Source organism: Vidua macroura, chromosome Z (assembly GCF_024509145.1).
Source record: "Vidua macroura isolate BioBank_ID:100142 chromosome Z, ASM2450914v1, whole genome shotgun sequence".
NCBI lineage: Eukaryota > Metazoa > Chordata > Aves > Passeriformes > Viduidae > Vidua > Vidua macroura.
The window spans coordinates 13351537-13365477 of record NC_071611.1 but is presented as its reverse complement, the minus strand read 5'-3'; the positions used below and the strand labels follow the sequence as shown (position 1 = coordinate 13365477).

Sequence of the window (13941 nt, the reverse complement as noted above, 5' to 3'; positions counted from 1 at the left end):
TTCTACTAAGTACTATTACTAATCATCTTTTTTATCAGATTTTTCTTTTAAAGAAAAATGGAAAATGTCCTAGCACAGGAAGCTGACAGTAACTGTACTGAAGAAAAGAAATAATTTAAAATATATTGTGGGATCCTTTTGAAGCAATGATATTGTCTGCAAGATTTGTGCTGAACTAGTGCTTTCTCCCAGCTACAGACAAAAAACCCACAACAGCTTAATATAACAGTATAATAATACTAGAGTAAACATAACAATTAGAATATAAAGAAAAAAAGATCCAAACCTAAAACAGATTAGGTACTTTCAGAATAAAATACCTCTGATGTGGATTCTTCTAGTATTTTCATGGGGTGAACAGGATACCTACAGGGCAAGTGTTAATCTCAAAGCCTCTAAAAATATATATTTCCCCTCCTCTTAATTAAGTGGTCTCTTACACTCATTTCATTGTAAAAGGGGAGCAGATATTTACAATATAATTGACTTAACAATTGTAATTTTGAAGGAAGAAGCAATGGTTTAATCTTAAAATAATTATTCAAGTGAATAATCACACGCTATTTTGTTTCTAGACAGAACTTGCAGAAACAAGAATTGTGTATTTACTTTACCATCTGTTGCCACTTCCATCCATATAATAGAACATCTATATTGCTCACAGGCATCTAAACCCCAAACTGCTTCCAAACAGCTAAACTGAGTTTATATTCTGAAACTTTTTTTTTTTCTTTTATTCATTAGTAGAGAATAAGCATTTACAGAGAAAGCAAGAATAAAGTGGACACAAACTAAAACCCAAAACATCAAATTTGAGAGCTGGAATCCTACCTGTATTTCCTTTCTCATCTTCTCGGATATGTAGATCTTTCACAGAGGTCTCCAACTCCAACAAATCTCGAAGTTCATCCTTGTAAACCTCTATATAGGATACCTTCACATGGAAGTTAACATTTTGATGTTCAGAAATATGATGAAATAATTCCTGAATAGCCCGTGGGATTATGCCCCTTTCATCCGCTGCAACTGATGCTAAAATATAAGCACAAATGTCACAGAGAACTGTAGCCATTCTGTCACATAAGTTACAAAGACTTAAATTTGGAAGAAGCCTGCGATATTTAGTATGCAACACACTAAGGAATCTGAAGAGCTCATTGTTCATAAGGATTTTTGTAATTTGTGTGTGTGCATCAGAAGTTTTGTTTGCATCCAGTACTAGGATTCAAATTTAAGTTCTAAATTACATAATTTTATAGTGATGAAAGTTTTTCATGGATTCTGCTTTAAAACTATACTCCTCAGAGTACAGATTTCTTCTTTTTCCCTACTCAATATGGTTAGCAATGACATCTCAAGGGTTTGAGAAACTATAAATTCTACTCATGTAAAGCAAAATCATCAGTAACATAATGAGACAAGATTTATGACCAACATTAACAGTAATTTTCTATTTTTTCATAGACATGGAACACTGGTGCCAAACTCTACTTTTTTAAAGAATATTCAGCATAGGACAGTGTTTCCATTAATAATCTGTGTTTTTTATCTAAGACTACGGAAACTGTTTGCCTATGAGACAATACCAAGAATCTCTTTTACCAAAAAACTAACAGGTTGTTCACATCTAACTATTAATTTAGTAAATAGATTCATTAAACTAAAAGGGTCTAATTGCAGAGCTAAGATCAGCCTTAGACTGTGACATCCACTACCCAAACAATTCAGCTAGCAATGGTACTTATAGGAACATTAAATAACTACTAGTGAAGGGAATAGAAGGGAAGTTACAAGAATAAGCAGAAGAGGCCAATGGTATGAGGTTCAGCAAAGCTAAGTGCAGGGTCCTGCCCTTGAGTCACAACAGTCCCCTTAAGCACTACAGGCTGGGTTGGGGCAGAGTGGCTGGAAAGATGCTCAGGCAGAAAGGACCTGTGGGTGCTGGCTGAGAGCAGCTGATCATGGGCCAGCGTGTGCCCAAGTGGCCAAGAAGGTCACTGGCACCCTAACCAGTACCAGCAGGAGTGTGGCCAGCAGCACCAGGGCAGTGATTGTCCCCCTGTGCTGGGCACTGGTGAGGCCACACCTCCAGTGCTGTGCTCAGTTCTGGGCCCGTCACTGTGAGGACATTGAGGGGCTGGAGCGTGTCCAGAGAAAGGCAACAGAACTGAGGCAGGGTCTGGAGCACAAGTCCTGTGAGGAGCAGCTGAGGGAGCTGGGGTTGTTTAAGCTGGAGAAAAGCAGACTCAGGATAGACCGTATTGCTCTCTACTACCACCTGACAGGAGGGTGTAACTGGGGAGGGGGGTCAATCTCCTCTCCCAAGTAAAAAGTGACAGGACAAGAAGAAATAACCTCAGGTTGCACCTGGGGAGGTTAAGATTGGATATTAGGAAAAGTTTCTTCACTGGTGGTCAACCAATGGAACGGGCCTAGTTGTGGACCTGGAAATGCAGGTTTAATGGTTGGACTTCAAGATCTTAGGGGTCTTTTCCAACAGTTTCTATATACGGTTCTGTGATCTTATGATTCTAAATAAATGGAAGACTCTACAAGGACATTTACAATACTATATTTGTATCCATTTGGAAGAAGTAAATCATAAATTTCTGATGTCACAGAAATTTCTCTCAAAAGCCCCAAAAAAGCAAACAAATCCAACACAGAATGAGCAAGTAAACAATTAAGTGCCTAATGAAGACTTTTTCAAGGTAAGATAAATGTAGCAAAAATTTTCAAAACCACTACATTTCAGAAAAAAAAAGTTCTAATATAAGTTTCATGTTAAAATGCGGAACATGAAAGAACACTTAACAAATTGGGTTTTTCTTCGATTTTTTTGTATAGTCTAATTTATGGATAAGTTTTTAAAACTTTAATTATCACATAAACTTTGGAAGTTTGGGGTTTTTTCACTACAGGTTTTTGCCTTGATCCTTAAAATTCTGCAGCATTATCTGCTATGTAATAAATATTTAACTTGCAAAAATGCACTCCCTTCTGATTAAAAAACTCCAAAAACCAAAAACCTTTCTATAACTTACCAATGTGGTCACCACCAATGGTGTAAGTCTTCCCAGAACCAGTCTGTCCATATGCAAACACTGTAGCATTGTATCCTTCAGTCAGAGACACTAGAAGAGGCTTAATACAAACAGCATAAACTTCTTCTTGGGTTGAGTTTTTGCCAAATACAAAATCAAAAGTGAAGACATGGTCCTTTCCAATGATAACTTGTTTAGCATTTTGGACTAATCTGACACACACTTGGTGGTTATGAAGTATTTCTTTGGAAAGCAGAGGTCTGACTCGGACTGCAACTTTAACTGGGATCTCCTCCATGCCAAACTCCACCCTTGTGCTTCCCACTCAGTACTGACATAGCCAAGAAGAAATCTGTTACCACAGATCTGTTCACCGCATTCACAGTTGTCTGCAACTAAGAAAAAAAGTTTTCCATGTTATCTAATAGAAAATAATGAATCTCCTGAAGTGAAAAGTTGAGATTTCCTAAGGAACGTGTAAGCACCATTACAATCTTGACAAGCACCTGATATAAATGCAGCTCTATTAGTAACTACATAATAAATGAGTAAATTATTTTTGCATCTATTAATTTCCAGGTTAGCAGACTTAAGTCTGAAAGTTGCCTGATATCATATTTGAATATAACAGTCATACAAAGCAACAATATTGTAAGAGTTTTAATAAACACTGTTGATAAAGCAAAGGCTTACAATGGATCCTCTCAGTTTCCTGTGCCTGCATTTATATTGCATAGGGAACACAAATCAGTCAAACAAAACCTTTTTCTCCAGAAGTTGAATATACATACATGTTTCAATACCCTCTTCCACTTACCAAGCACCAAATATTTCTAACTCAACAAGCAAAAGAACTGTGGTTTTAAATGTATCTATTTACTACATGTAAATCATTCCTCTGATTTTGATCTGAAACTTTAGGCACATATGTAATTATTTTTTTAGCATAGTAATTATATAAGTAATTAGTAATTATAATTTTAGCATACATGGTTGCTTATACTGTCTGGAGCATATTCATTCTTACAGCATAGGCACTGCACAGTAGCACACTAGTAAATATTATGGAATTGCCTTTCTTTATAGCTTTTTTTCACTAGAATTCAAAAATCTGCATGGGATGCCACACACATGTTTTCTGTTGTTGTTGCTAACTCTGAGAATTTTTGTCATGGAAAGTTTGCTGAACTTCCTGCTCTCACGCACATTGTCTTCAAGAGAGCTGTATTACTGAACTGGCAGAAATCAGCTAAGCTCTCAAAATTCAAGTTTGTTGAAAACTAATAGCTTAAAACAGTCTTAGCTCACAGCAGCAAAGATAAGAGCTTTTGCATTTCATTTTACTCCTTTTAATTTGAGGACTTGGCTGAACTTTGAAAAAAGAAAAGCCTCATTCTAATGACTGAGCACAAGAACAAATAAGCAAAGCATGAGAATGACTTGTATAATAAGGGACATGGCAATCAGAAACAGACACATAAACAAACATACTAACTACAGATTAAAACCACATTTTGATTGATAACTGAGTTTAGTTACCTGGGTGCGTTATTTTTTTGCCCCCTAGCAAGTGTTGCTCCTAAGTGCCAACATCTCCTACTCTCTTTTTAAAGTTATATTAATAAACAAACAAACAAATTAACAAACCATGTCCCGGCTGTGGGAGGGGAAACCGTATTTCCTACTAATGTATTTTGTAAAAGAACGTGGGAATATGACACATTCCCAATACGTCAAGGCTAGACAGATACTTGGGTGTCGACGCCCGCAGCTGCCATAAGGCAGAGGCAAAGACACAGGCAACCTTTCCGCTCGCAGGGATGTTGTGAGGGCGGCCCAGCAGATTTTCCGTGTTTGCAACGTCTCCAAACCTGAGGAGCAGCCGGTATCGTATCGCGCGTGAGTGTCGGGAGCCGCTAGAGCCGCGGAGGCCGCCGTGCCGTGCCGTGCCGTGCCGTGCCGTGCCGTGCCGTGCCGTGCCCCTCTGCCGCAGGGTGCCGCGGGCCCGGGCCGCAGCGAGGGCCGGAGCCGGCGGCGGCGGGCGGCCCGCGCTGTTTGCTGCCCCTCGCTAGGCAACGGCCGCCATGGCCGCCCGCCCGCCGCGCGCACAGCGCCCCCAGCGGCGGGACGAGCGCTGGCGGAGCGCGGCCGGCGGGCTCCCGGCCCTCCTTCCCGCCCTGCCCGGGTCCCGGCCTCTCCGTCCGGGAAGGACGGTGAGGCGCTGGAGCGTCTCCAGAGAAGCGCAAGGGAGCTGCGGGTGTTTAGCCTGGAGGACGCTCAGGGGGACCTCACTGCTCTCTGCAACTGCCTGAAAAGAAGGAGTAGCAAGATGGTGTTTGGCCTCTTCTCACAGGCAACAGGTGCCAGGACAAAAGGAAGTAGTTTCAAACTGTGATAGGGAAGGTTCAGGTTGGACATCGGGAAAAATTTCTTCACAAAAAGGGTGATTAAATACTGGAACACGCTGCCTAATCAGGTGATGGAATCACAGTCCGTGGTGGTGTTTAAGGAAAGACTGGACGTGGCACTCACTCAGTGCCACAGTCTAGTAGACAAAGTCATGTTCAGTCACAGGTCGGACTTAATGATCTCAGAGATCTTTTCCAACCTAAGTGATTCTGTGATTCCTCCCATCCCTTCCTACCTCCTTCCCTGCATGGACTGAGCCCCCCCCATCTCACCCCTACCAGTAAAAACATAGATACAGCCCCATGACACATCTGTCACCGCACTGTTTATTGAACTATTGGATGGATTACACTTCCATGTTTGAGCAGTGAAGCATCTGCCAAGCACCTGCCACCTCCGTGCAGGTATGAGAGGGGACAGGCAGGAACACAAAGAGGCCGAGGAGCAAGGTACACCACAGGATCTCCACACACATCTAGCTGTGTGCACAGGTAGCCATATACACCAATACAAAGGTCAAAGCAGGAGCAGTAAACCCCACCTTGATATGGATTGCCCGCAAAGTTTACACTCTTAATTTCAGTCAGAGCAAGCAAAAGACTAAAAGAAAGGTAATAAAACAATGAGGAAAAAAAGGCACATTGTTACTACATCACTAGAAAACAAGCATTTGATTTAACAGTTCCAGAATACTGCATGACAAATCACCATATAAAAAGCAAAACTGCAGTTCAAAAGATAAGGCAGCAATACAAGAGCTATCAGAGTGGACTTAGTAATATATACACCTTACTCGATGGAACGGGATATCTTTCATCTCTGCCCTGTGATCCCTGGCATAATCCCAAAGATAATAGTCGAGTAAAACTGCATTGATCTTCTCATGCATGTCCTGACCCTTCTTCTGATAGAGTTCCTGAAGGTGCTTACAAATCAGTGCACAACACCAAATAGAACAGCCCCGGATCTCTACCTCTTCTTTGTCTCCAGACTGGAAAAGTGTTCCTGCAGACACAAGAGACAGCAATTCATTTACATGGAACAGACAGAAGGCCATGCACTAACTAAATTTGTCAGTTTTCCCCCCCTTTCACATTTATTCTGTTCTAGGAGTCCAGTTCTCACGAGTTACCCTGCAACTGTTAACAGTGTTGCTATATATACTAATTAATACTAATTAATACAGTTAATTACCAATAATTAACCGCAATTAACAGTCACTTTAATTTTACCATACTGCACTTAGAAGCCTCCCTTCCATTCAATTCAAGCAACATCCTGTATTCTAAAGAACTGCTTTAGAAGCAGGGTGTACTGCAAATCATATGATCATTTCTTTGCTTGCAGAAACAAAAAAAGTAGTCTTTTATTATAGTATACTTTTTAGTATATAATTATTGTACTTCATAGTATATTTTCTACCAGGATACCTAAGTCTAAGATTTTAAAATTAAAAACAAACAGGCCCCCAAAAGAACTGAATGTAAACAGAAACAGTAGAATTATTTAAACGGGAATGTTCTCATTAGGATTCATGGAAGGATAAAATGTCTATGAGGTCTATTTAGTTATATAGATATGCATAAAGACATAAATGCATGTATGGCCATTCTTTTAAAGTTCATGGGCAATGGCATTAATCTGTTTATCTTCCTGCTTATTTCTGAAATTGTGTAACAGCACTTCTACACCTAAATACAGTCATTTTACAGTGCAAAAGAGATTGGCTTATTTTTATGCACTAAAATTCATGGTTAATAAGTATTGGGAAGATGAAACCATGCTTAAAAAATGAGATCCTACTCATATGCAATTAATTTAAAGCAATATTTTTAACGGATGCTTATAATATTACTTTGCTTATTAACTAAGTACAGTTACGTACTTAGTTAACTACTAAGTTAGTACTTAGTACAGTACAGTACAGTACAAATAAAGAGGAATTCCCATGCTTTTATATCAAATTTGAATTAATGACAAAATCATTGATTCTTTTATGTAAACCTCAACAATTGTAACTATTCTCATGTTTTACTACAGCAGCTTTTCAGAAACTCATTCAGAGACTCAAATTATCTTTGAGTCTCTTTAATCCCTCCCTTATCAATGTTTAATTCACAAAACAGGTCTTTATAAAAAAGTAACCTTGAGATCTCACTCAAGATCATGGTTAGAGAAAAAGTTCCTTCCTGTTACCTCATCAGTACCTAAGAAATTCCTGGAGGAAAAAAAAAGGAAAAATATATTGTCCCTTACATGGACAACATATTACATTTTAGAACTAGCCTTAGTCTACAATATCGGGCAGTAAGATTACTTGATATTAGCAAGGACAGAACAAACCTTCACGTAGTTTCTTCATTAATTTTTCAGAATACTTCATTGCTTTTAAGTGAACAAGAACTTGTGGAATTCTGTAGTCAGCAAATATTGTCAGACTGGAAATATCATCAAAAGAAGCATCTCCTTTGCCTTCTAAAACACTCCATGTGTCAGCCACAAGTATTTGTGCCCGTTTGTAGAAAGACACCTTCTTCTTCTGAAGAAAGAAATTTATGGATTATTTAAGTGCCTGAGCAATAAATATAGCAAATAATACATTAAGCATATCATATTGTTAAGCAAACATTAGTTAACTAGAACAGAATAAAACTGCAACACTCTTAAAAATCTTAAAATCTAAACGATATCGAACTACAAACATGGATTCTGTGGAATGCTCATAAATAAATTGAAATTAAAAAATAACATAATAAAAGTTACTGCAGCAAATAAAATTTAGAATATGCCCAGATCTCAGAATACATTCATAGATGTTTACTGCCACTTGGCAAACAATGTAGTTGAACGTCCAGCAACATTAATTTTCAGAAACTCTACAGTACATCCAACCTTTTAATTTGAAAAGAGAAGCATAATAGGCATGTATTTTACTAGACAATTAAAACATTTTGTTAATCCATTTATCTGTACTTTTAAAGAAATAGAATTCTGGTGAAAACTTCAATGAATGCTCCTCTTTGTTTACTGCCAAGATGCTGTAACTATTCCAGACAGCAAATCACATTTTTTGTCCTTGAATTATATTCTCCAAAAACACAGAGAAGTTCAACTATATTTCAAAGAACAACTTCCAAAACATCCTCAAAACTCCTGCCTTCCCTGTGCCTCATTCTATACTTGACATAGATGCACAAACTTAGTTCTAGAGAACATATGTGATTCTGTACCTTAAATAACAAAACACCACCTTAAACATCACACAAGAAGTGGTAACAAGAAGTAAATAATTAACAGACCAAATTTTATCATAGCTCCTACTGTCCCAAAGCAAGGGTGTCAATCTTAAATAGCATTAGGAATTTCCCAGTAGTAAAGTACTGATTGTCTCTAGCACCACACCATTTCACAAGAGTAGAGAAAGGCAGAATTAGAACGGAACTTTTCAATTCATGCTGCAGCTTAATTAGGAAAAAAAATATTGTCTGGGACTCATCACTGAGCAGATAAATTTACAATTTCATTGTTTCAATTGTTAACTTTTATGTTGTAGAGAACATCTTAAGTTTATATAAAAATCTCAACATGAAAAAGACTAAAAAGCATTTTGAGTAAGTTTTCCCACTGTTTATCAGAAAGCAGAAAAACACTAGGTGGATGATACTACATGTCAACTTGGAAGAACTTAAGAACTTCTTTATTGAGCAAATGACTGCACTGGCACAGATTGTTTACAGAGATTGTGGAGCCTCCCTCATGGAATATACTCAAGAACTGTCTGGACACAAGCCTGTGCCATGTGCTCTGGGATGACCCTGCTTGAGCAGGAAGGTTGGACCCACTTACAGTATGGTTCCTTAAACTCTTACCCAGTCTCTGATTCTGTCTGTGAAAGACAGTAAAGATAGTACAATTTATCAAAAAATGCAACTTTTTTCTACATGGCAATACAACTGTATCTCTTTTATCTTTTTTTTTCTGCAACACTTTGCCTTTCCAGGAAATAGTACCATGTACAGGAACATTTCATTCTTCTCTGCAGTACAATGTGCTAATATTAAGGAATTTATCTAATTATGACCTACTGACATTAAAAGAAAGGAGCAGTATTGTGTTGGCAGAGAGCAAAATGTGATAGCACAGACATTAAAAAAAAAAGCAAAGAATAGGATCATAAGAATTTTACAACCTCAGTCCTAGGTGATGGATGGTAAGTAAAAGATGAATACATGCAAATATAGGGGAAGATCAAAAACGACTCCATTAAGTCTCTGTCAGAACAGGAAAACCCTGATATATGCATACAATATGGTCTAAAACTTAAACTGCTGTTGAGAATCAAATGCAGCACAGTATCTAAATATGAATTATCCACCGAGGAGAAAAAAAATATTTTGTAGATTTTGGTCTTGGTTTGCATTTTCTTTTTCAGAAAAACTAACACTGGCAATTTCTGCGATTAAATGTGTAATCACACATGTAATCAAATACAAAAAGTATTTTGTATATGTATTTGGAAAAACATACAGTCAAATAATTGTGCTAATTTGAGAAGCTTCCCTAGAAGGTCAGCTTTAACAGTCTGTGATAGTATGATTCTAATGTAGGACTTAAGTTATATATATTTCTCCTATGGAGAGTTACTGAAAAGCACTGGTTTGCTGTTGAATATTTCACCATCTTTCCAGTTCCCTCCTAACCCTTTAGAAGTCTTACTTGCGAGAGCTCAACCTGCTGCCATAAAAATAATGCGATCCATGTCACCACCTTCAAAATACACATCTTGATTAGTGAAAGCAGATAAAAAGCTTCCATATTCATGCAACAGGCTTTATTACTAAGTCAGTGCTTACGGTCTGGGATCATTTTTGGAACAGCTTTTCATTCTGTAGTCTGCTGCTGCTTTTAAGGAGGCTTGCTTTATAAAGCACTCGTCATCTCATGAAAGATATAACATCAATGAATACAGTCACTATAAAGATAAGAAAATACCACTTCACTTAGAAAATATTCCCTTTTTGATTGCAAAAAATGTCAAAATATTACTTTTTATGTTAAAAAACCCCAAATAAATGAAACCAGTAGCTTCAAAGATTGATTCAAAAGAACCTCTGATTTTTAATGTAAATATATTTTGCTTCACAGCAGGAGACAAAGGAAAATGACACTTCCTACTGAAGGGCAATAAATGCAATGCAAAAGCAAAAATATTGAACCAATGCAAAGGTTCAAAGCTTCAGTGACTGATATTCCAAGAAGCTGAAAAGACTGCACAGACTAGTAGTATAGGCTGAACTGTCACTAACAAAGTCTTCTAGATTTAATGATGTAACAGCTGAGTACTACTTCACATGTAACTGAGCACATGAGCGGCTATGTATGTCACAGGTGCTAAATGAAAGCCATGCCTGTATAGGTGAAACCTGGGAGACAAAAAATACCAGATGATCCCTGCTTAATTCCCATCAGTTTCTTTCAGTAAACGCTTCAGTATACTGTCAACATTTGTAAAAACGGGAGTTACTTCTAATCTGTAGTGATTTGACTAATGCCTGTTAACAGCCATTAGAGGGTGGAGTCCCAGTAGCTGTGCATTAATTCTAGCAGAGTTTCATTTCCTTCATTAGCTGCAGAGAGCCTTAAGGTAAAAGAAAAAGAAGATGGTAAGAGGAGGGTTGTCAGCAATTCAAGGAAGTGAAAAAAAAAAAAGAAAAAGGATTCCCATTTTTCAGGCAGGAATTATCTCAAATACTATACATTTTTAAGGAGTACAAAGGAGGTGTGATCTAACTGGGAACTCAAGAGTATACCAAAATAAATTACAGTAAATTGATAAAGAGACAGCATATGAGAAAAAAGGTACTCTGGTGGGAAAAAGAAAGTGACTCTTGTCCTGACTAGTTGTGGACTATCAAGTGTCTTTTACTGTTACTAAATAGTAAGGATTTTTTTCCAGAGCTTTAGAATTAGCTTACCTCAAATACAGCTTCATCTCTGTAAGAAGGAAAATTTTCCAGTACGAGATGTAGCAGTTTCTGAGCACTTTTTTCACTCATTTTAACACAGGTGAGGAAAGACCCTCCAAACTTCTCTAACAGAACTATTCCACTTTCGTTCAGCACCCGGTGTCTTTCTTCAATCAAAGGCAAAGGCACTTCTGTGTCAGAGCGAAATACGTGCCTAACTTGGTCAAGCGTCATGGTGGCAAAATAGGATGCACTGGTGATAGGTATTCCTTCAGAAAAGTGAAAATAAGATATTTAGGCTATCACATAACATAGCATATAGACCTAGTGCAGTGGTCTGCTAAAGGAAAGCACTGCTACAGGATGATCTAAGAAGTCCATCGACTCTTAAACCCACCTTTGCTTTCAGCAACAACCACATCCACAGAGCTGCTCACAACTAAATTTGTAAGAGCACACAATGTTTTCTTCTACAGCAAATTTCCAACATACAACCATAGAACTGTTGTTACCTTTTGTATGTAATTTTCCCCAATTGCTTGGTTTTCGTATTTTAAGTGTGGTGTTTACATAGCACACTGGCAAATATAGTCCGTATACAACTAGTTTAGTCAGCATAGGCCTGTTTTCCCATGGATCCTAATCATGCTATGCATTCACAAAAAGTGTCTTAATGCTAATACCCCCTTAATTTACTAAATAACTATGCAGAAAATTAATTAAAACTTTCATCTATACCTACTAACAGTTGGGGTTTTTCTGAGAACAGCAAAAAGTGTGAGTGCTAAAGTAGTGGGTTTAAATATGAAACTTTAAAATACTGATTTTAAAATACTGATTTTAAAATACTGATTTGAGGGGCATATGGGTTTTCAGACTTACTTCAGACACTCTGATATTTGATTAGTCCAGAGAATTCTCTCTTTATGCCTCATTTTTTCATCTGCCATGGAAATATGCAATTCAACTTAAGAATACATGTGAAATAACCCAAGTCATGCACAGCTGACTACTAACAATCCTTAAAGTCTTTTGAATGGAAGAGATAACCCAGTTAAAGCCAAGAGTTAGGCAGTTTCAGTACAAAGGTATTTTGAAAGCACTTCCAGTTCTCTTCCCCAAGCTCTATGGGACGCCTGCACATACAGAGCTACTGACGCAGCGAGCAGCACTTCCCAAGAGCGTGTCCCAGTTCCGAGGCGCCGCCTTCATTTAATACACGACGCTCGGCTTCCGATGCCCCTCTCCCGCAGCCCCGGCCCGGCCCCGCTTCCCCGGCGCTCACTGACCGTCGTCCAGGGCCCTGTTGACGGCGGCGCACAGCGACCAGTAGCCGCTGTAGGTTTTCTCCTTGTACTTCACAAGGTACTTGAGCTCCTCCTGCTCGGACCAGAAGGAGAAGTTGAGGGTGTCCACCAGGAACACCCAGTCTACAGCGTCCTTGTCGGCGGCCCGGGGGTTCAGCTCGTGCAGGCTTTTCCACCCCGCCAGCCCGAACTCCGCCGCCGAGGCTTTGTCGAACAGGCTCTCCGCCACCCGCCGCACTCCCTCCTCGTCCACGGAGACATCTTTGCTGTGCTCGGCTATGAACTTGGCGGACTCCAGGGGGGACGGGAACACCTCCATACTTGGCAGGAAACACGCACGGTACCCTAACCAGCTTCTCCGCCGCGCTTCTAGCGAGGCGCGCGCGGGGAGCGGCTCTGGCCGCTCGGCCCCGCTCCCCGCCCCGCGGTGCTCCCGCTGCGCGCAGGCGCAGGCGGGGCTCGGGCGGTGCTCGGGGCGGGGGCGAGCACAGACCCCAGGCCCGGGGAGCGCCTGGGCCGGCACGATTGTATTGAGAGTCGCCCTCTGAAATCCTGCCACGCTAGAGCAGCGGGCAGCTTCATAGCAACGAAATTTTCCAGAAGATTCCCCTCATTGAAAAAGAGAGGGATAAAAAAAAAAACAACTGACAGAGGAACGAACAAAAATGTGCGTGTTGAGTTGTTGAGCTCTTTTCCCCAATCAACACAGAAAAGAACCAAACGACAGTCCAAAACCCCTTTTGCATACATATATGCAAGTTGGAAGCACACAGAGAAATTCAGCCTGGTTTAGTTCACTTGCATTTTGCCCAAAACCTTAGCTTCGATTGCAGACTTCTCTAGAATTTAGGTACCAAACTGTGTACCAAGCCAGCTAACTTCCCACTGACTACAGAGTGTGATGGCATTTCTTTCCACAGAATTCACTCTCCTCCACCAAGGGAGCCAACCTTATGCATAACGTTTCAGGCTCCTCACCTTTACCATGCTATTTTAAAGAGCAGCTGCGTTAAAAAGGCCAAGTTCATGCACCACAAATAATGGGGAGGAGGGGACACAACAAACCAACCAACCAAAAAAAAAAAAAATCTTCACTTAGTCTGGACCCATCATATCTCTATGTGCCACACACCTTTACACTTTTTAATATGTTTTTATTCAGGAAGTGAAATTAAAACTTTAAACGATAAATACAAATGCCAAGGTATTATATGA

The 13941-nt window shown here is 39.4% G+C and overlaps 2 protein-coding genes across 5 annotated transcripts in view; both read right to left on the bottom strand.

Moving 5' to 3' along the window:
• KIF27 (kinesin family member 27) overlaps positions 1-5041 on the bottom strand; it is a 29150-nt gene extending 24109 nt beyond the window's left edge. For 3 of the 4 annotated variants that reach the window (XR_008441554.1, XR_008441552.1, XM_054004468.1), the window contains exons 1-3: positions 4916-5040; positions 3045-3439; positions 832-1032 (exon numbers count right to left, since the gene is read on the bottom strand). Coding sequence is in view for 2 of the 4 variants with exons in the window: in XM_054004468.1 (XP_053860443.1) it covers positions 832-1032; positions 3045-3342 (499 nt within the window). In the remaining 2 variants the exon portion in view is untranslated. Of the gene's footprint in view, positions 1-831; positions 1033-3044; positions 3440-4915 lie in introns of all 4 variants that reach the window. The other variant, XM_054004469.1, reaches the window with a different exon arrangement.
• A 733-nt stretch (positions 5042-5774) lies between these two features.
• QNG1 (Q-nucleotide N-glycosylase 1) lies at positions 5775-13145 on the bottom strand. Its single transcript, XM_054004490.1, has 4 exons — positions 12709-13145; positions 11429-11688; positions 7797-7992; positions 5775-6458 (listed from the first exon to the last, which is right to left on the bottom strand). Exons 1-4 carry the CDS (start codon positions 13043-13045, stop codon positions 6226-6228), a joined length of 1026 nt encoding a protein of 341 aa, XP_053860465.1. The 5' UTR covers positions 13046-13145; the 3' UTR covers positions 5775-6225.
• Between the last annotated feature and the right edge of the window lie 796 nt (positions 13146-13941).